Source organism: Bubalus bubalis, chromosome 4 (genome assembly GCF_019923935.1).
Source record: "Bubalus bubalis isolate 160015118507 breed Murrah chromosome 4, NDDB_SH_1, whole genome shotgun sequence".
NCBI lineage: Eukaryota > Metazoa > Chordata > Mammalia > Artiodactyla > Bovidae > Bubalus > Bubalus bubalis.
The window spans coordinates 88,075,046-88,101,098 of NC_059160.1; the positions used below are offsets into that span (position 1 = coordinate 88,075,046).

A 26,053-nucleotide genomic window follows, 5' to 3' on the forward strand; every position below is an offset into this window, starting at 1 on the left:
GTTAAAGAAAAAATGTATGAGAGGAAGCAAGGCATGTGGAGGAAGAGTGCTGAATACTGTACTAGGAGTTCGGGCTTGATTCCACATCTTATCAGCCACTCTTGAGGGAGTTTAATGAATGATTAGATAAGCACTTTAGAAAGTTCACTCAGCAGAACTGAAGATGGACTAATGAACACGGCAAAGAATGGGTTAGAGAACACAGTGGAAAATGGCATGAAGAACACAATGGAGGTTGGAGGAAAAGAGATCAATTAAGAAGTTACTGAAATAATTCACACAACACATAACAGTGGTCTGAGTTGAGGCTGTTTTATATTACTTAACTCTTAGTGAAGAAATTGTGATTAAAAAGAGGGAAAACAATGTTAAGAATGTCCTTTAATCAAAGTTTACCTGGGAGTTGGAATCTGGGAGTCTTTCACTTTGAGTAAAATCACAGAGTCTGATCCTAAAGAAAAAACACAAGAACCTATCATTAACAAAATTCCACATGGCTGTACCTTCTAGATGTCTGTAGCTTAAGTTCCCATACTTTGCTATATTCTATTTCCATAAAAATAACACAGCATAAGGATAAAGGCAAGATGGAAGAGAAAGACAGGCAGATCCATTTTCATTGAGCCACAAATAGGGCTTAGTGAAGAGCCTGTCTCACAAATAAAGCCAAAGAAAAGTATATATGCCCTTCAGCATCTTCTCCTGGGCTGTGCTTGTTCCCTGTGCTTCTTCCTTCTATTCCTGAGAAATAAGAACATGCCAAGATTTCTCAAAAGTCTTTAGTTCATGAATCAGTATGAGACTGATCAAGGTGCAAGAGGGAAGGGAAGGAGGAAGGGAAGAGGGGGAAGGCAGAAAGAAAGCAACAGCTATGTGAGAAGCAGCAGAGTCCAAACAGTACAAATTCTAGCATTTATTTTCTATTGATAAAGGTAGGAATCATATCCTTCTAAAGCACTATGATTAGAACTTCATTTAGAATATTTAAAAAATGGTATAAGGAAGTAACTAAACCATTCAATATTGTATATTTGGTCCAGTTTAGTTGTATCTAAGCATCTGACATAAAACAAATGCTTCTGAGATTAAAGGCTTTTAATAATAATTCTCAGTAAATCACCTCACGAAATTTTAAGCTTCTGTGAATTTGTGTAGCCATATAATGATGACACCAACAATTTTTATCCCCAAGTGAGACTTTTAAGAAAGGAACAGATTAAAAAACTTGCTTTAAGTTACATGCCTAAATACATACCATAAATACACACATAATACATACCTAAAGGAGGGGAAAACTAAGCAAACAAATGAACAACTACCATAGCAAAACCTTTAATTAACTGGAATTCCAAGAGACTAAATATTTTGGTTAGCTGAAAGTTAGACAGAAAATTCTGTTTTCAAAACTTGCTGACAACCATTCCAAAATGCATAAACCTACTACACAGGTTTTATAAGTACTACTTATTTAAGAACTTTTACTTCAATTCTTAATTGATATTTCAAAACTTCTAGAACTTCAGAGTACTTAATTTTCATTGTAAAGTACTAGAAACGGAGAAAGTACTAAAGTAAGTGGGCTTAATATACTCTGACAGAAGACTGTTCAGGAAGTTAACCTTTTAAATATTATATGAAATCATTTGCCTCTCAATCATTTGTAAGAAAAAAGTAAGCTACTTATATGTTTCATTTACTCATGGCATGGGTAACTGAATTAAATGTATTTAAGGTATCTTATATCTTAATTAAGTTACATGTGTATTACTACCTTGCCTATAATTCATACAATTCTCATAGATCCAATAAACCGTTCACTGGTTACTGAAACTATAGCTGTACAATTCCATTTTTACCTTCAGATTCTGTATTTGAAGCTGGTAAGTTATCTGCCTGATATGAAAGAGAGTGGTCATGTTCGGGTTGATGGACAGGATCAGAATCTTTGGATCCAAATGTACCAGCATCTGGGGTGTAAGACGGTAAGGAAAACACACTGTGGGACAACTGTTCCTGGGCAGTTAAAATGCTGGCAGATCCAGATGAAGAAGTATCAGAGCCAATGATCTGAGTTGCACAAGAGTTTCCATTTTTAAACAGTGGGTCTTTCAAAGTATTCTTACTGGAACTAAGACATCGAGACCTAGCAAGAAAAGAAAACAATTTCAACGTTCAATAACAAAATGCAGAATAAAATTCATTTGAAATATGTTTCTGTGACTCACAGGTGTAAAGGAAAATGTGTGGTGGGTTTGGCTATAGAGAACTGCTTCCCTGTGACTATCTGTAGCAGCTGTCTGTAAATCTCTCGTTCTTCCTCTTGAACTGTCTGTAAAAGAAGAAAAAAGATCTTAAATACATTCAACGAGGCAATGTTTCTCTACGTAATATCTAGACTCCCAGAGCTCTGTTAAAGCTCTGGCAGTGTCTTGATGGTAATTAACAATTATGGTTCATTAATAATATTCTACAAAATTATAAAGCACACATAAGAGAATTAAGTGAAGCTAATACTCAACAGTATATTTTGGAAAATTACAGCAGCACACAGAAACTATAGGATATGAAACTAGAAGGCCATTTTTGCATCACTGATTGTCCCAGAAATAAAACATTAAAAAAAAAGAGGACTCTAAACAGGACTCCAACAAAGTCCCTGACTCCCGATACCTGTTAGAAAAATCACAAGGAAGTAACTGGAACAGTCAAGATCAGAGCTGTTTCCTATTCTACCCAATTTTTAAGAGTTTAAGTATTTTCCAGAGATGGTTTTCATTGTCAACTTTTATTTACGCTTTTTTTTTTTTTTTCCATGAAGTTCCAATACTGAATTTAGGGAAAAGCATATATTCCACAGCATAGTTCACTTACTGACCTAAACACCTACTATGCTCCAGGCACTAGAGATGCTGTGCTGAATAAAATAGTCTGTGCCTTGGGGAGCTTACATTAAAGCTGAATGACTGACAAAGAAAAGATTAGTCAAGTAGCATGAAGAAAACTGACGAGAAGACAAAGTGATGGAGGAAGAACAGCAAAAACAGATAAGACTTCTCTAAAAAGGTGGTATTTCTACAGAAACCTAAATCAAAGGAATAAATCAGTCATAGAAATTTATAGAGTATTCCAGGTATTGGCAGAACAAATGCAAAGGGCCTCAGACAGGAATATGCTTGATGTGTTCAAGGAATAGTAAGGTCAGTGTGAATCAGGAGAACAACAGTGAGAAATGAGGCCATTTAGCAGAGAACTAGTTTACGTGAGAACTTGTAACTGTAATCATGTACCTACCCTGCATAGATCCCCTGAAGTAATGGGCTGCATTCATTAAACAACATGCCCCAGGATTAAAAAAAATCTTATATACAGTTTAATACAAACATCAATTTTTACAAAATAATCACACTTCGTGCCAGTGCTAGCAACATCCTACACTGCAACATTTCAGTACGCACATAAGCATTTCATTCGATTACAAAAGTTTGTTAAACCACAATGAATAAAGCAATGAGAGAGGCAAAGGTAAAGAGACACTAAATTTTTTCTTCTTCAATCTTTTTTTTCAGTTTAGTTCAGTCACGTCCGATTCTTTGTGACCCCATGAACCACAGCACACCAGGCCTCCCTGTCCATCACCAACTCCCAGAGTCCACCCAAACCCATGTCCATCGAGTCGGTGATGCCATCCAACCATCTCATCTTCTGTTGTCCCCTTCTCCTCCTGCCCTCAATGTTTTCCAGCATCAGGGTCTTTCCCAATGAGTCAGCTCTTCGCATCAGGTGGCCAAAGTACTGGAGTTTCAGTTTCAGCATCAGTCCTTCCAATGAACACCAGGACTGAGCTCCTTTAGGATAGACTGGTTGGATCTCCTTGCAGTTCAAGGGGTACACAGTAAATTTCAGTTACATTGTCAGAATAATGTTACCAATCTAACAAGATACACCTTGCACTGGGCAACTTGACAACCCCTTATGAGAAAGAGCTATCCTTAAATCTGAATAGTTGAGTGATCACAAAAGAAAGAAGTAGTTGAGCATTTATTTGGTGGCAAAATAGAACCAAGAGAAGAAACAAATTTGCAATGTTCTCTATGAAGAAAATAAATACCATTATCTTACCCCTTAGACCTTAATATATTCAAGACAATGGTGGTCCTCTTTTTTTAGTGTTTGTGAAGAGACTGTCTATATATTTTTATAATTAAAAATCATAATTAAAATAAATGTCTCTTTATCCAACTCCTTGCAACCCCATGGACTGTAGCCTGCCAGGCTCCTCCGTCCATGGAATTCTCCAAGCCAGAATACTGGAGTGGGTAGCTGTTCCCTTCTCCAGGATCTTCCCAACCCAGGGATCAAACCCAGGTCTGCGGCATTGCAGGATTCTTTACCATCTGAGCCACCAGGGAAGCCCTTATTAAAACACAAATTTGCTATTATGAAAATTCTTCAAGTACATAATCGAAAGAAAGCAGCATCATTACAGATTATTAGGGTGTAAGAGAGATCTTTGCCAACTAACTCCACTGTGATCTATATACTGGAAAGCTGTACTATCTGGCACTTTAATGACTGAAATTCTGAATACCTCAATATAAATCTTGATTCCACTTTCCCACTATACCAAATAACCTAATCCACAATACTGTGGGGTTAACAGTATGTTGTTTTCAAGGGTGGTAAAATGGAGGGAGGGAAGTACTACACCTGGGTCATAGATATTAACTCTAAATTGTAGTTCACTTCCACTATCTCAACAAATTACATCTTAAAAAAGCTTTGACTGTATTATCTTATCACAGGAAGAAAAGTACAGCAGATATATTGGTGTAAGAGGCTACTCTGCATATGAAGGGAAGGCGAAGAAATACCCCCATCACTTAAAGACCTCAAGAGAACACCAAGAGTAGATGAGATAGAAAGGATCTTTGTGGTACCCTAAATACTACAAACAAAAGAGGAAAAGTAGGGGAGGGATAAATCAGCTTGAGATTAACACATACGCACTACGATTACAAGACACACAACAAGCAAGGACCTACTGTATAGCACAGGGAACGCTACTCAATATTCTGTGATAACCTATATGAGAAAAAAATCTGAAAAAAGAATAAATATATGTATAACTGAATCATTTTGCTGTACACCTGAAACTAACACAATATTATAAATCACAATTCAATACAATTTTTTTAAAAAGAATTAAACCATAAAAAGTTAGAAACATTTCCCTCCTCCCTCCTATCACATAAAAAATGTTTTCTTGGAATAAATTTTTATACTTATAAATAAAACATGAAGAACCAACATGCCATTAAGTGACTCATCTAATGCAAATTACAATAAATCTAGATTAATTCAACACAAAGTTAACTTTTAAAAATAATTTAACACACACACAAGTCCCCAACAAATCATTTTCTTCAATAAATATATCTTCAAAGAAAAGCTTCTGTCTGAGCCTGAACAACCTCACAGTCATTAAACAACAAAAAATGAACAGAAAAAAATGTCCAATACTCCAAATTATTTGAGGTCTCTTCAAGCCCCATTGGAGAAGGCAATGGCACCCCACTCCAGTACTCTTGCCTGGCAAATCCCATGGGTGGAGGAGCCTGGTAAGCTACAGTCCATGGGGTCATAGTCGGACACGACTGAGCGACTTCACTTTCACTTTCAAGCCCCATACTTTCAGTTTAAACTGATTATGGTTTAACAGACACTTGCCCCTTAGAAGAAAAGCTATGACAAACCTAAACAACATATTAAAAAAAAGTCCTCTACTTCAAACAATTATCTGAGATCTCTTCAAGCCCCATACTTTCAGTTTAAACTTATTTATGATTTAACAGATGCTTGCTCCTTGGAAGAAAAGCTATGACAAACCTAAATAGTGCATTAAAAAGTAGAGACATCACTTTGCCAACAATGGTTCATACAGTCAAAACTATATTTTTTCCAGTATTCATGTCCGGGTGTGAGAGCTGGACCATAAAGAAGGCTGAATGTCAAAGAACTGAAGCTTTGGAATGGTGGTGCTGGAGAAGACTCTTGAGAGTCCCTTGGACAGCAAGGAGAGCAAACCAGTCAATCCTACAGGAAATCAAGCCTGAATATTCACTGGAATGCCTAATGCTGAAGCACCAATACTTTGGCCACCTGATGCGAGGAGCTGACTCATTAGAAAAGACCCTGATGCTGGGAAAAACTGAGGGCAAGAGGAGAAGGAGGCAATAAAGGATGAGATGGTTGGATGGCATCACTGACTCAATGGACATGAGTCTGAGCAAACTCAAGGAGGTAGTGATGGACAGAGAAGCCTGGTGTGCTGCAGTTCACAGGGTTGCAAAGAGTTGGACACAACTTAGCGACTGAACAACAATATTACTTGTTAAACCATTTTCTATTGAGTGAGCAAATTAAGAAATTAAGAGGAAAGGAAGCTATAATTGGGTAAAATATTAGAGCAAAGGAAGTTTGCTAATATTATGTTATAAATCTAATAAATGACCATAGAAAGTTTAATAAGTTTAAGGATAATTAGTAAAGTATGTTTTTCTTAAAAAAAAAAAAAAAGAATAAACCCACCAGTGTCATCTGTAAGGCAGCCCACCATCTTAAAATGCTGCTTAATATGCAGCACAGAAGCATGTCTGGAAGCAATATATAACTGAAAAGAAACTACCTGTGTTATTGCCATTTAACATTTCTATTTTTTTCTTAGTATTTTTTCTTTCCCAAAAAGAAACTCACATCCTCTGTAACAGTACTAAGAGAACATTCTGTGATCATGGAAATGTTCCTAATCTGCACTATCCAATATTGTAGCCACTAGCCATGTATGGCTAATGAGTGCCTGAAATGTGGCTAATGTGACTGAGAAACTACATTTTTATTTTATTTAAATTAACTTAAACAGCGCATGTGGCTAGAGGTTAATATTAATTAGATACTACTGTGCTTTAATGTGGCCCTTGAATCAGCCATCAGCCAAGTGGTAGTACAGCCACCACATGCATATTTCCAAATTCCTCTTCCTCATATATATCTTCAAATCTCTGTTGTAAAACTGAACAGTTCAGTGGTGACACGTTAATTCTATAGATGGCTTCATATTCCTGAAGATGTTAGACAGCTCCAGGCCTAAGATTATACACTTCTCCTTCTTTAAACATAAGGAACAGCACCTCCCTTGGAGATCCCAATATTTCCATGGAATATAACTTTTCCTCCAGTTTATAAGTTTTCAGCAAGGAGATCCAACCAGTCCATCCTAAAGGAAATCAGTCCTGAATATTCACTGGTAGGACTGATGCTGAAGCTGAAACTCCAATACTTTGGCCACCTGATGTGAAGAATTGACTCATCTGAAAAGACTCTGGTCTGGGAAAGATTGAAGGCAGGAGGAAAAAGGGATGACAGAGGATGAGATGGTTGGATGGCATCACTGACTCAATGGACATGAGTTTGAGTAGGTTCTGGGAGTTGGTGATGGACAGGGAAGCCTGGCGTGCTGCGGTTCATGGGGTCAGAGAGTTGGACATGACTGAGTGACTGAACTGAACTGATAAGCTTCCATCAATAATCTTACTTCAGTGGGAAAAAAGTAATATTTTAATATGTATTATCTGTAACACCTAAGACTAAACATCTAAATAATCTGTTGAGAGTTTCATTTAATAAAGTTTGGTCCAATATTTTTACAGACTACTTCATATTTCTATACTACAAGTACCCTGCTTTTCACAGCAGATTAAAAGCCTAAAAACAACTGAGGTAAAATTTTCTGCAACTTTTATTCCATAGGACAGGTTCAATCCTTGGCATCTTCTTGACACTGCAGAAGGAAAAAGAAACCAGCCTCCCATTCTCCACTGACCCAGCCTGTGGCCTGGAGGGTAGACTGGAAGGATGAAAGTATTTGGTCAGCCCAAGTCCTCAGGTTGGAAGTGAAGGTGAAAGAAGGAGGAGGGGGCTGAGTTGTCCCAAATACTGGTTGGCTAGTGAGTGAATGGTGTGGGCTTACAATGTACATGGTTTGAAGGATACTCGTGATCCCAGCAACCGCCACATGAGGCAAGGAGGGGTCTGGGAGGCCTGCGTCCTGCTGCCATGCCGTCACTCTTTCCCCACAAGTCTCTCTGTAATCTGCAGACTTCCTAGGCTCTAGCAGAAGCACAACTCCAGAACTCCAGTAATTAAAAAAAAATTATATATGCAGTAACTGATGGTACTAAATTCAGTGTTACAAATGGTACAGTGAAAAAGAAATAGCTGTTGCTCAGCTATCACTAAAGGCAACTGTTGCCAGTTTTGTCTATCCTTCTCCCTGATGATTCACTAGTTCTGTCACCCTCTGTGAATACTGTAGATTCAATACAAATTTAAAACCAAAAAACATACAGCATTTTTAACTAACCATGTCACAAATAATCAAGTTTTGCCACCTAAGAGATCTTCACCACCAAATTACATAACTGTTTAGTACGTAACACTATATTTTTGACTTCAGGCTCTGGAAGCTCTTAATGGGCAGGAACCACATCACCATGTTGTATAGCAGAAATCATACCATACTGGACTCATGCAGAAGAACTGGGTTGCAGGCTGACCGTTTATAGTTGTGTGACTTCTGACCTTTACTTTCCAACCTTGTAAATGTGGTTATTACCTCATCTCTATTTCATAGATTAAAAGAATTCAAAACAGTAATATATGTGGAAAGCACACTGAAAAACCTAATGCTATCTAAGTGTGAGGTCATTATTCATTTGTATCTCCACAGCAACCAGTCCAAAGCTGACTAGATGGATAATAAATATTAAATTGAACAGGTTTAAGTACATTTCCTTACTGTATAAATTATACATTATATTTACAGAAATGATTTTCTTCCTTTAGGTTTACTGAATGAATATTACAACACAGTGTCAACACATCTTTCTTGTGGAGAAAGTTTATGATCTCAAAGATTTTACTCATAATGAAAAGATGTAAATTGTTTAAGTGCCTTCTTGATTTTTCTTTTATATTGAGGAAAAATTATCCTGGTAAGAAGGGCGGGCAGGTATGTTATCAAATCCAGCAAGGTTAACAGTTTTGCCACATGAAGCTAGAGTTTTAGAAAGGGTCCAAAAGAGAAAAGAGATAGTTTGATGTATGAGAAGCCACTCAGACAATACTGAAGATTAAGTCTGCTATCCAACAGGAATACAAGATGGTAAGAAAAATACTGCTAAATTATCTCCTTAATTTTTTTAGAACAGATGACAGCACTCAAAGAGTAATCAAGGAAAAAAAAAACACATAAAGGGTTAAGTAAATGCAATGGTTAATAAACATCTAAGTCAGAGGGAACAAATAGCTGAATGTAGGGCAAGTTTAACTTTTAGCAGCTTTTCCTTACCTCTTCTGCTGTGCTAATATGTCGTCTTTGAGTTTTCTTGGGGCTCAAAAGATTTCGACGACATGAACCACTCCAAGATGGACTTGAAACAGGCTTAATAGGAAAAGATTTTTCATATGCAGACATGTGGCAGTGATGGTTTGACTTTCCTGTAAAATTGTTTGATAATCCACTAAAAAAAAAAAAAAAGAGTTTGTAAGAAAAGACATGAAAATCTAAGCAAGTGATTATTTCCACTTTCAAGAAATAATAGAAACAAAAAATTAACAGGTAGAATGACAGATGTACCTTGTGAGGGAAATACACAGGAAATGATACATAAGTTGCTGTTTCAAGTTCTGCCATTTATGAAGTCTTACACTGCCAAACTATATAATTATCAAACACCTAAAATTTTATTTCTTAGTTTCACTATCTATGACAGAAAGCACATTGGATTAAGTTTCTTCAGAAAATCTGGGTTCAAGGTACATTAATAGGCACACATTTTCTATTTATTTCCTGCAGGCCCTCTTCCAGCCTTTTGGAGGAAAATATTTTAAGATTAAATATGCAAAGATGAATAAAGCTGAAGCTCAAATGAGTCTTTCAATTGAATTTTAAAGTTTCCTAAAAGGCCAACAGAGGGCTCCCATCTATCACTAAAAACAACTAGAAGGCTTATTATGAGGCTCCATCACTGTGACTTCTTCTGGCCTCTCTGCTTACCTCTTTTGAAGAATTGTTTCTTTATACCATATCTGCTTCAAATAATGCAGAAAACTGACATAAAAATATTTTTGTGGACTCAAAACCCAGTTTTATCTCTAAGGTTAGGTTAATAATTCATAGTTATTTCCTACATGTTCTTCTTTATTATCACTCAGCTACTTACACTCATATAATTTTCTTTCTGCTGAGGATGAAGAATAATGTACATAGCTAACTAAGCTGAATTTATTGAAATGAACTTTTTAAATCAATACATGTGGTCTGAATCCAAATGAAATCAGATTAGATCTAAAGAAAATAAAAATGTGCATATACTCTAACTCTTTCAAACTCTGATGATTTTTATGCCTGATGGAGTGGGGAAAGGAGCGAGAACTTAGAATCTCAGAAACAGGCTTCTTTTCTTAGATGCATAGATGCAGCCAGAAAAAGATGGGAAGGCCAAAACAATTTGCTTGGTAAGGATATAATGGATTCCCCACAGTGTCTTTTGTATTTATTCTTCCTAGAGAGTGTGTGTGTGTTTTAACGCAGATTCTTTTACCTAAAGAAACAGCATGAGGGCATCCTGCAATGCCAGAAAGCAAGGGAGCTACCAACAGCCAACGAGGTTGAATCAGACACTGATGGAAGACTGAAGGAACTCCCACTGGCCAACGCTGTGAGAATGGAAGCATTAGAAGAGTAACGATTGTCATCGATTGAATTCATCTGAATTGATCTGAACCACATGAAGTGGCTAAAACTTACTTTGAAAATTGGTAATGAAAAAGAAAGATTTATTATCACACAACCTGCCTTCCCAGAGGGTAACCAAACAGCTCTGCTGCTGCTGCTGCTGCTAAGTCGCTTCAGTCGCGTCCGACTCTGTGCGACCCCATAGACGGCAGCCCATCAGGCTCCCCTGTCCCTGGGATTCTCCAGGCAAGAACACTGGAGTGGGTTGCCATTTCCTCCTCCAATGCAGCAAAGTGAAAAGTGAAAGTGAAGTCGCTTAGTCGTGTCCGACTCTTCGCAACCCCATGGACTGCAGCCTACCAGGCTCCTCCGTCCATGGGATTTTCCAGGCAAGAGTACTGGAGTGGGGTGCCATTGCCTTCTCCGACCAAACAGCTCTAACTAATGACAAAAAAAGCTCTCCCTTATAGCAGAGTGCCAATTAATTAGTACAAAAGAAATGATAAACTCAGAAAAATACTATTTCATTAACTCTAATAAAATTATTATCAGGTCAAAGGGGGCCAAAAGGTACAAGCTTTCAGTGACAAAATAAGTCATGGGGATGTAATATACAGCATGGCTACAGTTAGTAATACTGTATTTGAAAGCTACTAAGAGAGTAGATCTTTCTGTATGATGATGGGTGTTAACTTATTGTGGTGATTATTTTTAATATATACAAATACTACATCATTATGCTGCACAACTGACACTAATACAATGTTATATATCAATTACACCTCAATTAAAAAATAATCAGATAAGGATTATCATTTAATATTAATAACTTAGGTTGATTTGAAACTGGTCATTCATATAATGCCAAAGTAACATCATTTAGGTGACATTTTAGTCGAAAGGGGGAAGAAAACCTAACAACTCAGGACTAGAGTGTTATCACTCTAATCCAGAGGTCAACCCAGCATCACTAACAATATGGTTGTAGGTTTTCTAATGTGATGTAACACAGTATCAGCTTTTATTCAAGCAAAAAATCTAGTTTATAAAATACATGCAGGAGAGAGGACAAAATAATGATACTATGAGGAAGCAAGGTGCCAAATCCAAAAGGTAAAAATTATGTAGAAAAAAACATCATGTCATAAAAAAGGGGGTGCTATTCTGTAAAAAAGCTTTTGTATACATATATATATATACATATATACACATACACACAGTATGTGTATATATGTATATTTTAGAAAATTTATGAGTTTTTGGCTAGCCAAAAGAATTTATGACATTTTGATTCCATAATTGTTTGACTTAGAATGAACAGAATGCTAGATTTCTAACTTACAGTCACTGAAAACTTTGATATAGTTCCATGTATTTTAGGATCTGATATTACTGCTGAAAGTCTAGAAAATTTATTATCTTAGTGATTAAAAAAAAAATTATATTAAAAAAATTTGAATGAGGCTTGAAACTTCTAATCCAATTCTGATAATATAAAGAAATACTATGTTGTAAAAAAAAAAAAAACAAATTAATAAGTGATAGAGTATTAACTGCAGATTTTGTTCAAATTTCACAAAATGTTATGCTATTTTTCACTATCTTATTCAAGACTCCACGTTGTATTCAACTGCATCGAGCAGCTTCAGCTGCATGCAACAATTTCTAATAAATTCTCTTTTCATTTTTACACTATTACAAATATTTTCCAATTTTCCTTGTTATGGCTTCTTAGATACACTCATCATTTATAAGTGGACATTTAATGTCCAAATACATGGGATTTTGTTTAAAGTATCTTTAATATTAATCCCTCATTTTGATACTAATTTCTCATTTAAATGCTTTCTTCTCTGCAATCACCCTTTAACTTTATTGAGGCTTTCAATGGCTAAGTTGAAGAACTCTCTTGGTAAATGTCACATTGCACCTGAGAATATGTGGGTTATTTTCAAATATCTTTTGATATTGACTTCTAACATAATTCCACAGTGATAAGAGAGCAGACTCTATGATTTCAGTACTTTTAGACCATGAGACTTTTGCTCCTAGCCTCATGTCCCTGGATGCACACACAGAGCCTCCTGGTTCACAGTCCATAGGGCTCGAGTAGAGTTTGTATCCTACCACCACGTGAAAACTGTATAAATCTTAATCATGTTGAACTGGTTCATGGTGCTTTTCAGGTCTGCTATATCCTTCTACTTTTCAGTATATTCATTCTATTAATTTTTGAGAGTTTGATACTGAAACTCCAACAAAAATCTTAATTTATCTACTTAAAAAATAATTATAACACATGATGGAACTATACAGAAAAGCAAGTGCTATTCAAGACTGTAAGAAACTGAAGGGGGATAACTACCGATATAATTCTAGATTGTACAAACTAGCTGTAAAAGGATAAGGTTTGGACAAACTAGCTGTAAAGGATACTTTTGGGTCAACTAGGAAAATTTAAATATAACTTATTCAGTGTACAAGATAAGATGTACTGAATGAAAAAAGAGAAGATGATTGACTGAAAAAGATTACAGAGGAGTATGTGCACCATGAACTGATTTTTGGAAAAAAATGAGTGTAAACAGGAAAATATCTGGAAGGATATATATATTAATGTAAGACATTACAAAGGTTATCTCTGATTGGTGGGAATATGATGTTTTTATTGCTTATTTTGTGCTTATCTGTATTTTCTAACTTTGTACAAAGCATGTGCCCTGTTTCTATAATAACATTATTTAAAAAAATAGCAGTATGGCATTATTGGGTAAAAAGAAGCAACTTACCAAATGATGCATACAGAATATCTTTAATGAAGTCAACATATTATACATTCTATAGTATTACATAGCATACATATCATTCTATATATAAGTAAGAGAGAGTGAAAGAGAAATGAACACAGGAAAGGATTTGGAAGCAAACACAAGAAGAGGAAGGGAGTAAGACTGTGAGTAGGGGTTAAGGGATTTTGGCTTTATTGGCAACGTTTTAATTTTTACAATGCAACTGTATTAATGAATTCTTTTTTATATTAATGAATTCTTTTATAATTTTTTTAAATATTAAGAAGTAGGGAAGACAATTCCTAGGGGTACATGTTTCCAGAGGTCATGTGCTAATAATCATAAAATAAAAACTATCTGTTGGTTTCAACCAACACCAGAAAGCTTAGCTTTGACTAAGCAAAAAACTAAATGACCCTACATGTCTAAAATCTATCACCAGAGTAATATTTAAGAAATCATAAATACCATATAAAAAATTTACTAACATAAAGTATTTGAGGGGAAAGTTTCTAAGCCAAACTTCATCTGCCTTTAATAATCAGAATAAATTTGGTGAGGGAATAAGCAGGGCTTCTAAGTTAGGCTAACTACGATGAAGTTCTTTATGCATCTATTATCTAATAGAAATAGTGGACCCAAGTAAAAGGCTGCTTTGGATGAAGTCAGGTCTCTGCTCATGTCAAAAGTCTGCAAAATGTGGTTTCTTTGCTATTAAAGTTGCAGAAATTGATCCATTTTCACTTTGGCTGTCATCAAAATTCAGCACCAAATAAATTAAAAGTTGAAAGTACAAAATGAATTTGTCCACATCTTTGTATGAGTAGTCAAGAACCCGCTTGCCAATGCAGAAGATGTAGGAGATTCAGGTTCAATCCCTGGGTTGGAAAGATCCTCTGAAGGATGGCATGGCAACCCAGTCCAGAATTCTTGCCTGGAGAATCCCATAGACAGAGAAGCCTGGCGGGCTATAGTTCATAGGGTCGCAAAGAGTCAGACATGATTGAAGTGATTTAGCATGCACACGTATGCACTATGGTTTCAAGTTCAAAAATGGTGTTACTTCTTTAAAGTGCCAAAGTAACTACTGTCCTATGGCCATTTTCCCTTATAATGGAGAAAGGGCTTGTGAACTAAGCAGCCAGAATACTTACCTTGAGGTCTTTCGGGTTTCGAGGTAAAGACTTCGGCTGTTTCTTGATTTTTGTAAAGTTGAACCTGATACCGGAGTGGAATTTCTCCACTGGCCATTTGCACTCTGGCCAAAGGTTCTTAGGTCTCCTGAGCCAATAAAACTGTCTGAGGAAGTGTTGTCTAGAAGAATAAAAGTTTGAATAAATTAAACAAATACCTACAGTGGTTCTCCATATGACTGCAACCACGTCCAATATTGTATTCCAAAGTAATGTGGCATATCACCATGTCTCTCATGGAAGAAAGATACCAGTCTCAACTGCCAGCAAAGTCTGCAGTAAGGGAACTTCTACAAACTATAAGTGATTCAGCCATACTAACCTGAAAATTGATGAAGGAGCTGAATCCTGCCACAGCCATGTGCCTTATCTGCATCAATGTGACTCCGTGGTGTCCACCAAAAGTCAACATTTTACCCCAACTATATCTTGCAAGCACTCCCAGGCCTGGGCCTGAAAGAAGGTAGGCCAGACCAGTAAGAAAGCAGGTGGAGGGCCAAGGAGAATTGTAATTCAAATGAACAACAGTTATTGCTTAATAAGCAGCTGGTGTCACTCTGTTTTTAATTACCGTGCTCACGACTCAGGGGCTCTGTCTAAGAGCAGAGATAACCTAATTGCTGCTTATTCTGGCCGGCTTATGGCAGGAATGACCCATCATGTGCATTTGGTTCTGGTATGATAACTTCAGTCATTGAATGTTATGATCAAACATATCAATACTCCGATACTTGTTACTGCAGTCAGACTAAGTGAGGATTACTTATTATTTCAGTTTTATGACTTGTGGCTTACAAACTGGGGTGATAAAAATCTTTCAGTTTCAGCTAGGAGTAGGATAATTTTTATATTTTCCTCTGTCCATCAGCAGGATGGGACAATTTAAAACAACACCTTCAAAATAAGTTCAGATGTTAGCCTATGTGACTGAGGAGCACCAGTGGCAAGATGAAAATGTTAATTCTCTACTTTCAGAATTTTTGTCTAATGCCCACATCACTTTGAAGATCCTCTTTCAAAGCATATTACTATAGAATTTTGCACAATATTATGTATTTGCTGTTTAAATTACTTAATGTAGCTTTTGATACTCTTATCTAAAAAGTAAGGCAACTGACAAAAATACTAGTTTTGTATTGTGGATTTTTTTGATCAGGATTATCAGAATTTAGGGTAAATAAGAGAAATAAAAGAAATAGTCAAGGGTGGTATTAAGTACCACCATTACAGTACCAGTGTATGACATAATGTAATAATTAAATTTATTTTCATAATGAATTACAACTTTTTTCCTCTGCAGCCAACAACTATGCTTGCCTTGACATCTATTACTATTACTGTAAAAATAGAGACATGAGGCTAATGAAAATGAGTTTCATTAAAGGACCAGAAAATCATTATCTTTAAGCAAAGTAATAATGATAGAAATCTGTTTCTCATACTTTTTGCTAAAATTTGATCAGGGAATGATCTAACTTGAGCTGTCTACTTGAGGAATAAGTCTACGAAAAAATGCAAATTTGAGACTAAGGATAAACCAGAGTAGCCTCTTTGATGGTATCTGACAGATGTCACAGGTTTTTTTGGCTTTAAAATTAAAGGAAAAAGCACAGGATCAAGCGATCTATTTCACCAAAATCACTCAGTGATATTACTGAACAATGCTCTACTGCTGATATGATCAAGCAAAGCTACAGAGGGACCACCAACAGGAGGCTGCACTCTTTTAGTACTGTCATCATTAAGAAGTCAGATTGCAAATGCCATAAATAAGATTACCTATGTGTGTGTGTACACACACAGCATTATAGGGGAATACACCAAAATTTTAATTTGGTGATGGAATTACAGGTATTTTTCTACTTTTCTATACACATTTTCTATAGAGACAGGCAATATTTTTATGGACACAGTGAAACTTCATATTAAAAAAAAGTGTGTCAGGCAATCACTTACTATGAAAGTAACCATCAGTTGCTCCTGTTAAGTTTCAGGTTTATTTAGTTCTTATGAATACAGGATGCTTCAATTCATCTTACCTACTAAATGTCAGTTTGGCAACCTAATTTAACATATTTTACAAAGATAAGACATTGATAATGATTCTAAGCATGAGCAAAATCATTTCTTTTCATCTTAAGCTACTTTTATTTAAGGTTTAGAATGTTTTAATTTTTTTTCCAATTGTGCTCTTAATAAAATCAAGAGGTCTTGAAGTCTGGTCAACAATAAGTTATTAAAGTGAAAATGATACATTTCTGCTTTCTAAATTTTTCTTTTAAAATCAGCTTTTTAAAAAAAAATCAGCATTTTACATGGTCTGATCTTGGAAATATTTTAAAAGCTTGATACAGAGAGGCAGATCCAGTAAAGTGTAAATGGGAAGCTGTAGACTCTAGATTCTAGTTTGAGGCTTTCCTGTGTTTGTTTTCACCTTAGTGGAGGAGCAGATTATAAGAGAGGAGACAAAAACCAATACGGTCATGATGAGGAGACTAAGGCAAGTAAACTGAGGACCCATGTCTAGCCCAATCAAATCAAGGTGAATGACCACAGAAATTAACGTGAAAATTATCAGAAAAGAAAAGGAGATAGCAGAAACAATATTCTACAGGACTTGCAATAAACAAGAATGGATGTAGCAAGGCAATAAAGTAAAAAAAAAAGTACACAGTAAAAAGATTTGAATTACAGTTTTCAGTATAAAAAAAAAGTATACAGATCTTTGGCATTCACAGATTTAAATTTCTAATTGTCAGAGAGCAACCTTAGCGGTCTGTGAAACGCCATAAATTTGTTTGGTCACAGACTAGATTATATTTGGCAGAGGCATAAATCTGAATCCTCTGCTTCAGGTTTTAATTTAGAAAATGAATGTAATGGCTCAGCATCTCCATTCAATATGGTTTTATTACTCATTGTTGATATTCTCTAGTCATCATCACATTTAAAGTAACTGTTACAAATTTTTTTCTTATCCTAAAAGAAAAAAAAAAACGGCCTTTCAAGTGAGAGACAAAAACTCTGACATAAGAGTTTGATACAGGGATCAACTTGTGGTATGAGGACAAACAGAAAAATAACCCTCAAGAATCATGTAACTATGTACAAAGCCAGCAATTTGTTAAATACCACCACAGTCAAGAATATAGGGACCTGAGATGACCTCAGAAATATCCTTTGTGAATATCAAGGGTCTACTGAAATTTAAAAGAAAAAAGCTAAAAACAAATGTTTTTAAGTTATGTATTTATAATAGCTAACAACAATGAAGGTGAAGGGGACCTAAACCATAAAGAAAATGAAGGAAATGAAGATACACGCCCATTATCCTAAATCACAGCCCCTTGGATTCAGTTGTATTTCTACATTTAAAAATTTTTTTGAAATTTTACAAAGATAATCTGGCATATATTATGTAGTGCTTCTAAGTATAACCTGAAGCAGCACCTTGTTATTAAACATATTGATATATCTATAGTGAAATTTATAAATATTCGTATTTACAGAGATTTTTTAAAAAGCAAAACATAAATAGTTAAATATCAATTCATGTAGTTTTTTGCCAAGAAAAGAATACAGCTCAGTCTTGATGTCAAACAAATTACGATAAAAATTTTTGGTTTTCAGAGGCTTTTGAATTTTGGGATTGGACGTAAAGGACTGTGAATGTGTATATAAATTCCATGGGTTATTAGAAATCAACAGAAAAAGGTAAATATGAAGAGTAATAGGTAAGCAGAATACTTTTTTTTAAGAACTAGGTTAACAAAAGATGGTATGTTTTGAATCATACAATGTGTACATGGATATATACTGACAAAAAAACAGAAATGACCACAGAATTAAGTAAGAGTTGAGTTAGCCAGGAGATAGTGAATATAATTTGAGTATAATTTTCTATATATGATTGTTTATTATTAAATGTAATTAATATTAAAGGAAATTACTTTAAACTGAAACCAAATATTCTGTCCAATGGTAAACCAGCAAACAAAATTACAAGCATATATAGCTTGGGTTCAAATGCAAATATTAATGATCTGATTTCATTATCCACTCAACTGTCCTATCTGTAGTATTAATACTAATGACCTATGAAGCCAGATTTCAGGCTCTCTGCTTATCAGAAAGAACTTTTCAACAACGATGGCAGAGTTACTTTCTGAAAAAATTAACTGATTTTTCTATACAATTAAGCACATACTATGTGGAGACCATTTCCCACCCTGGGAGAGGAAATCCAGTGCCCCAGGTAAAGAACCACCCACTAAACGATATTTAAATATAATATAAATCTCAAAGAACATCATACTAACGTCTTTTTAGGGGAGGAGATCTCATCTTGCTGAATCCTGAGGAAGCCAAATAACAATAATTATTATTTGCATTTCATATTTATTATCTCAATTTATCCTTATAAAAATCCCACTGAAACAAGTTCAATGGTATGGCTAATATTCCCATACTTGTGGTCAGGTGAGGAGATGAAAGCATGAGGAGTGAAAAACTTTGGAAGACCACTACAATCTTCCTGGGTCATGCTGCCAGGAGGCTAACCAATAAAAAAACTCTTAAGTTTCCCCAAGACAGAGCCAGATCATTGCAAATCCAAACCTTAAGAAGGGGGCAGATGAAAAGTAAGGTAGGCCAGGGGCCAGGAGTAGCCTAGAGAATGCTGATTTCTGTTATGGATCACAAGTTGAAAAGGCAAGCCCTTGAATATGCAAGCATGGCTGTGGCAGGTGCTAGACAGAAACACGTAGTGAACATTTCCTGCCCTAAAGGAGGGACAAGCTTGGGTAGAAATAAGTTTTCAGAATTTATGGTTTTAAGCCAAATACAAATAGGCTAGCTCTGTGCTTTAAATCAGTACAAAACAAGTATCCTTCACATTACATACACGTATCTTAAAAAAAAAAAAAATCCAAAACCAGAGTTGTACTGCTTTTTACAATGGCATAATAAGCAAGTAGGAGAACTGATTCCAAAAAAAATACTTTCTTTTTAAAAAATGTTCGGTTGAGACTAGATTAGTGAAGTATTATAGCAACCATAAATAGCTTACTAAAATGATGTTTTAGTGGAAAAAATACCATTTTGCTTTTGACAATGTTTTCACTTTTAGAGACAGTAAACACAAACGATTTGCTAAGAAGAAGACTGAAAGGTAGGAATGCCTTGACTCCAAGTAATGTGTCATACCTGAATAATAGTTTGGACTATAAGCTGCACTTCTTGTAGAACAAGTGTAAGACCGGTCCAAATTTCCTCGCCTGGAAGGTAAAATCTAAACAAAATAAAAGATTTTTAAGCCATATTTTTTAACAATAAAATGCAATAAAGATTGCCACTAGGAAAAATACACAATTAGACAAGATTATGACACATTTCAGAACAATTAAATATACGTGTATATATATAATAACCTGCATGCTAGTAAGAAAGGAAGACACATAGACAATCTGATGAAACGACTAAGGCTTCAAGGGGAAAAATGGGAAAATATTTGCTAAACAACTTAGTTCATAGAATGCTCATTACAAGGTAATATGTATCTAGTATATCCTATTCTCAAAGCCAGCTATATCACACAACAAAGCAGCTGACAAAATCAACCTGGTTTTGATTCTTTTGATAACTTAACAGGACAGTTCTTAATCAGGGATGCTCCTGTACCCCAGCACAAATCTGTAAATGTGGAGATACATATTCAGTTATCAAAATGATTAATGGGGTCAGATGCTACAGGTATTAAGTGCCCAGGGGTTTGGGATGCTAAACATTCTGAACACAGCAAAGCTGTGTTCCTAATGGCTTCCTACTGAGAAAGACTGCTTTATTAACAGTGATCCTCAAATCTTAATGTGTATATAGATCAGCTGGAGACTTTTTAAACTATAGATTGTGATTCAGTAGGTATGGAATAAAGCTTGAGATTCTGTATTTCTCATAAGCTCTCAGATGATGCTGATGCTCCTGATCCCTGAGAAACTAAGAATATTATAGAACAGAGAAATCTCAGAGCTGTTGTATATTTTCAATTTCCTCCCATTTAACGCTCAGCGATTTTAAGACATCAGTTTAAAAGATCACTGATCTGTGTGTTGATAAATAAAATACTGAGGAATAAGAGTTTTCTAAAAAGTACCATTCTCCAAGAATTCATACATAGCCTGGTTCTTATCTTAACTTTAACATATCAAACAAAATTCCAAATACTAGTATGCGAAAGTTGCTCAGTCGTGTCCAACTTTTTGTGACCCCATGGACCATACAGTCCATGGAATTCTCCAGACCAGAATACTGGAGTTGGTAGCCTTTCCCTTCTCCAGGGGATCTTCCCAACCCAAGGATCAAACCCAGGTCTCCCGCATTGCAGGTGGATTCTTTACCAGCTGAGCCACCAGGGAAGCCCATGAATACTGGAGTGGGTAGCCTATCCCTTCTCCAGCAGATCTTCCCAACCCAGGAATCAAACCAGGGTCTCCTGCATTGCAGGCAGATTTTTTACCAGCTGAGCTACCAGAGAAGCACTAGTATAACCGATTCTAAAAAGTTTACATATTTGCCTGTGTTTTCAAGTGTGGCATTTAAACTCTATCAGATGAAAACTTAAGCCTAAATAATTAATTAATTAAGGAAAGAAAATTATTACTAACCTGATGGTCAGAAAGTGAAAGCTGGTCCTCTGAAAAACCTGTTTGTGACAGGAGATGGGTTTTGAATATGGAGTTGTGATTCACTAAGGTTACTTCTCCAGCATCCATCCTCATCCTATCAGCAATATCATCTGGGGAGAGTCCAGATTAGTTCAAGTCACATAATGCTTCAATATTTATTTTTCCATGAACCAATCTTTTCACGTAATAAAAATGAATTCTCCCAAACACCTCTACAATCAAATAAAACCTCTCTCCTTCACAACTATTGGCAATCTCAAAATGTCCCTGTCAAAAAAAAAAAAAGAGGCCCATGTGCAGAAATTAGTTAATTTGGAATTGAGATCATCTACTAAACAGTTCAAGACTTGTACAAGAATAAAAATAGCTTAATTCAAAGTTTTAAAAACAATGAAATCTTCCCAAAAGAAAATTTTGATTTTTTTAACTGTATAAAAAATTTTAAATATTAAAAAAAATAGGGAAAAATTTTACCATTCAAAACAAATACTCTTAACCCAGTTTATTTCCTATTTCAACTCAAAAAGGTACTGTAAAATTTAATCCATGTGATATTTTTTCTGCCAAAAGCATAATTTATTCATATAGCTCTTAATAGACATCAGCTCAATTACTGTAAAACTGTGGCAGAACCTTACTTTTATAACCATTGAGGGGTTTATTACTATAAAAGAGCTAGAACAGAAAAAAATGAGAGGAAGGGAATTCAGTGATTCACACTGTTATCAGCAATGAGAGAAAAGGGAAACAAATGACCAGGAGAAAGAAGAGAGACTGAGCAAAAGGAGAAAACAGTAGAGAGAAGACTAATGTGGACTTCAAAGAAACACATGCAATGTTATAAGACCTAACTGTACAGGTTTTCCACCCTATTCTTAAACTGACTACTAGTCTTGATCTTATTTATATTGCTCCCATTACAGACATAAATTACTATGAACAGAGGGAAATGTTCCAATCACAATTAATTCTTAATACTACTAGCTAAATGAAATTAAAATTTTACCTTTATCAAATTATGTATCATATAATAAGCAGTATGAAGTGAAGTGAAAGTCACTTAGTCGTGTCCAACTCTTTGGGACCCCATGGACTATATAGTCCATGGAATTCTCTAGGCCAGAATATTGGAGTGGGTAGCCTTTCCCTTTTCCAGGGGATCTTCCCAACCCAAGGATCAAACCCAGGTCTCCTGCAATGCAGGCAGATTCTTTATCAGTTGAGCCACAAAAAAAGCCCAAGAATACTGGAGTGGGTAGCCTATCCCTTCTCCAGCAGATCTTCCCAACCCAGGAATAGAACCAGGGCCTCTTGGACTGCAGGCGGATTCTTTACCAACTGAGTTATCAGGGAAGCCTGTAACACACAGTATAACACAGTATTAAAGAACCAGTCTGCCTGAGCTTAAATCCTGGCTTCGCTAATTATAGTTGTGTGATCCTAGGCATGTTTCTTAAATCTCTGTGTCTTAGATAATAACAGCAGCTACTAGATGCTACTGCTCTTTAGTGGCTAAGTCGTTTCTGACTCTGCGACCCCATGGACTGTAGCCCACCAGGCTCCTCTATCCATGGGATTTCCCAGGCAAGAATACTAGAGTGGATTGCCATTTCCTTCTCCAGGGGATCTTCCTGATCCAGGGATCTAACCCTTGTCTCCTGCACCGGCAGATGGATTTCTTTACCACTGAGTCACCAGTGAAGCCCACCTACTAGATACTATTAAGTATTTTAAGTACTTAAAAGGCCTTGCACATAGTAATACTTGGTAATATATATTTGGCTTTTTAATACAATGAATGAGAAAATGCTTTAAAATGTTACTATAAAGAACAGCCCAACCAAAAGAAAATTGTTTGATATACTGTATTATATAATTAGGATGAGATCTCCTTTAAAATTATTATTAACACAAAAATCCCAATATTGAAAATATTATTAAGCATAGATGCAAATATTCTTTCATTCCAGCTTAACTAATTAGAGTAAAAGGACTCAACATTACTTCATAATCAGTCTTACCCATGTCAGGTGTTTTCACATCACTGACTTCAGCAAAGATACAAAGTCCTATAAAAGAAGACAGAAAACAGAAAGATTACATTCTGAAACATCTCTTTCATATAATTATAGAACATGAAGCCACTCAGAAGTGGTGCTTTTATTCTTAGTGAAGAAAAAAATAAGATGGTAAGGCAAGTTGATGGGAAGAGAATGGAAACTAAAACTAGCCTAAGGTAGTTCCAAGCATTTCTGCAACCTGTGCTATACTAAAGAGCGATTATGGGCTACCCACAGAATACTACATACAGCACAAAGTGGGTCAGGAGAGCCAACACTGGAAGTTAATTTGCATAGGATCATAAAGTTAGTGACAGCACTGAAATTACAACCTAAACACTCTTCCTAATCCATTGCTCTATCACCTCATGCTAAACCATTTTATCAACAAGTAACAGATCTTATAGCAGTCCTATTAAGACTTCTCTTCCCCATGTCTTACAGGCCAAACAAAAAGCAATAAGACATTCTGAGGACAGTCAAAGAACTCATCACAGTTGTACTAAATACCCACCCCCCACCCCCATCATTAATCAAATGGTTACAAATCAAAGCCCTTTTGCCTATATGAAATTTTCTCCTCGATATGTCTAATTTGCCCAGAAAAAGAAGTTAAAAGCCTAGCTGGTGGAACTAGCACATCCCTGGACCAAGGCTTCTTGGAAGATTTACAAGGAGATGACTAGGGGTGGTACACTTATTTATTCATAATCTTATCACATATTTTTTAAAAGACTGAGCACTTCACCAGCCACACAGCACTATCAGAGCTTCAACCTAAGGAGACTGAATGACGATAACAGGAACCCTTTATGGTCCCAACACTGAAGTGCACACATTAAGGAAGGCTGCTTGAGCTTTTCTTGGCATAGGTACAGACTAAATAATTATCTGTTTACCTAGTCTTGCCAGGGGAGTTTCCCAAAGAATTTAAGTCTTAGATTAAGGCTTCAAATATATTTCCAAATGCTCAACTTACTATAAGGTTTCTATCTGGTAATTCTCCAGATTATTCTTTTCCCTTTTTTCTTTTTTAATAAAGCCAAATTCCCTGGGTCCCCTATTAAGGGGAAAAAAATCCTATCAACCAATAAACTAGCAGTGACTTTCTCACATTTCACTCTTTCAAGCCATTCCGTAATTGTCACCACTAGTCTTTTTTGGGAAAAAACAAACAAACAAACAAAAAACCCACAAAGCTGTATTTTCAATATTTATCATATTTAAAGTTTCAAAACACACCTGTTTGGCTTGGGTGGGAAGGGGTGAGGGGACATTTATTTCAGGGTTAGTTTTAAAATATTTCCTCATTTTCTACTGTCTAAACATTTCAGCACTTCCAAAGATCTCTAGGACACCCTGCCTCTCTTTTCTTCCTGTCCACCAGTTGCCCCCAGTTCTGAGGGCCCACAGGTCAGGAGTTACCACTAGTCTTTTTTGTTATATTAAAAGGAATGCCAATTTAAAAGCCTAGTGCCCATTAGAACAATCCCATGTTACCTTCCTTTGCACTGGTGAGATAGAGGTGAAAGGGAAGCAAGCAAGAAATCAAAGAACATTGGAAATTATGTCCAGAGAGGTTTAGTAACTTGCCTGAAATCACAAAGATGGGACAAAGGAAAGACAAAAATCCAGGCATCCTCACTTATAAGCAAATGCTCTTTCAACAAACATCACAATATTTCACATCCTTCAACATATCCTTATTGAAGGATTCATACACTTTGGCAAGATAAAGGTAATCCCTAGCTAAATCTGGGGAATCCACACTTTTTTAATGCTGCTGCTACTATTTGGTCACCAAGTCCTGACTCTTTCGACCCTACAGATTGTAGCCCACCAGGCTCCTCTGTCCATGGCATTTCCCAGGCACGTCCAGCTTCTTTGGTGTGCTTATGCTACTTTCTTTTTGCCACTGTGCAAATATAATGGGAGAAAGGATATTTTACCCCAAATGTTGGATCTGGTCCCTGGAACTTCTGATGCCACCAAATTCTTTCAAGCATGAGAAATTTTTCCTTCTAAGAGTATTCTAGTACTTAATTTTCTACTTCACATCAGTCATTTAATTTACGAAAAAAACATAAGTAATTACAGGTATTCAGTTGAAGTCAGATAAGCGGCTGAGCACAAGATAACATAAAATCTGAAAGAAAAAAAAAATGATGGCAAAGTCCTGACAATAACAAAACGTAATGAGTATAGTAAGACATACATGTAAAGAGGTGATTATAAAAGCGAACGTTTAGAGCTACCATGAAGCTATTTGAAAGTATATACTGAGGAGAGGCCCTATACAATTAGCTTTTTGCAGGACCAAGATGTAGTAAGAATAATTTCTGATATGACAAGGGTGTGGAAGTGATCATGTGAATCATCCTATTACAAACTCTGGAAAATTATGTATATCAAACAGTCTGCACTATATCATTATGCAATTTTGGTTGTCTTTCATATTTCAAAAGGCATCACTCAAATTAGACTCTAACACCTTAAAATCCTTTAAAAAAGGATTCACTTTCTTTCACACACA

The 26,053-nt window shown here is 35.9% G+C and overlaps 1 protein-coding gene across 6 annotated transcripts in view; it reads right to left on the reverse strand.

Annotated features, from left to right (window-relative positions):
• The window catches only part of SENP1 (SUMO specific peptidase 1), a 52,415-nt gene that overhangs the window by 24,521 nt on the left and 1,841 nt on the right, over positions 1–26,053 (reverse strand). For 3 of the 6 annotated variants that reach the window (XM_044941690.2, XM_006059436.4, XM_006059435.4), the window contains exons 2-10: positions 23,482–23,529; positions 21,440–21,570; positions 19,983–20,067; positions 19,097–19,132; positions 14,739–14,898; positions 9,407–9,578; positions 2,226–2,329; positions 1,857–2,143; positions 397–451 (exon numbers count right to left, since the gene is read on the reverse strand). In XM_044941690.2, coding sequence (XP_044797625.1) covers positions 397–451; positions 1,857–2,143; positions 2,226–2,329; positions 9,407–9,578; positions 14,739–14,898; positions 19,097–19,132; positions 19,983–20,067; positions 21,440–21,570; positions 23,482–23,485 — 1,034 coding nt within the window. In that variant the 5' untranslated portion in view covers positions 23,486–23,529. Of the gene's footprint in view, positions 1–396; positions 452–1,856; positions 2,144–2,225; positions 2,330–9,406; positions 9,579–14,738; positions 14,899–19,096; positions 19,133–19,982; positions 20,068–21,439; positions 21,571–23,481; positions 23,530–25,469; positions 25,667–26,053 lie in introns of all 6 variants that reach the window. The other 3 variants (XM_044941689.2, XM_045165454.1, XM_044941691.2) reach the window with 3 other exon arrangements.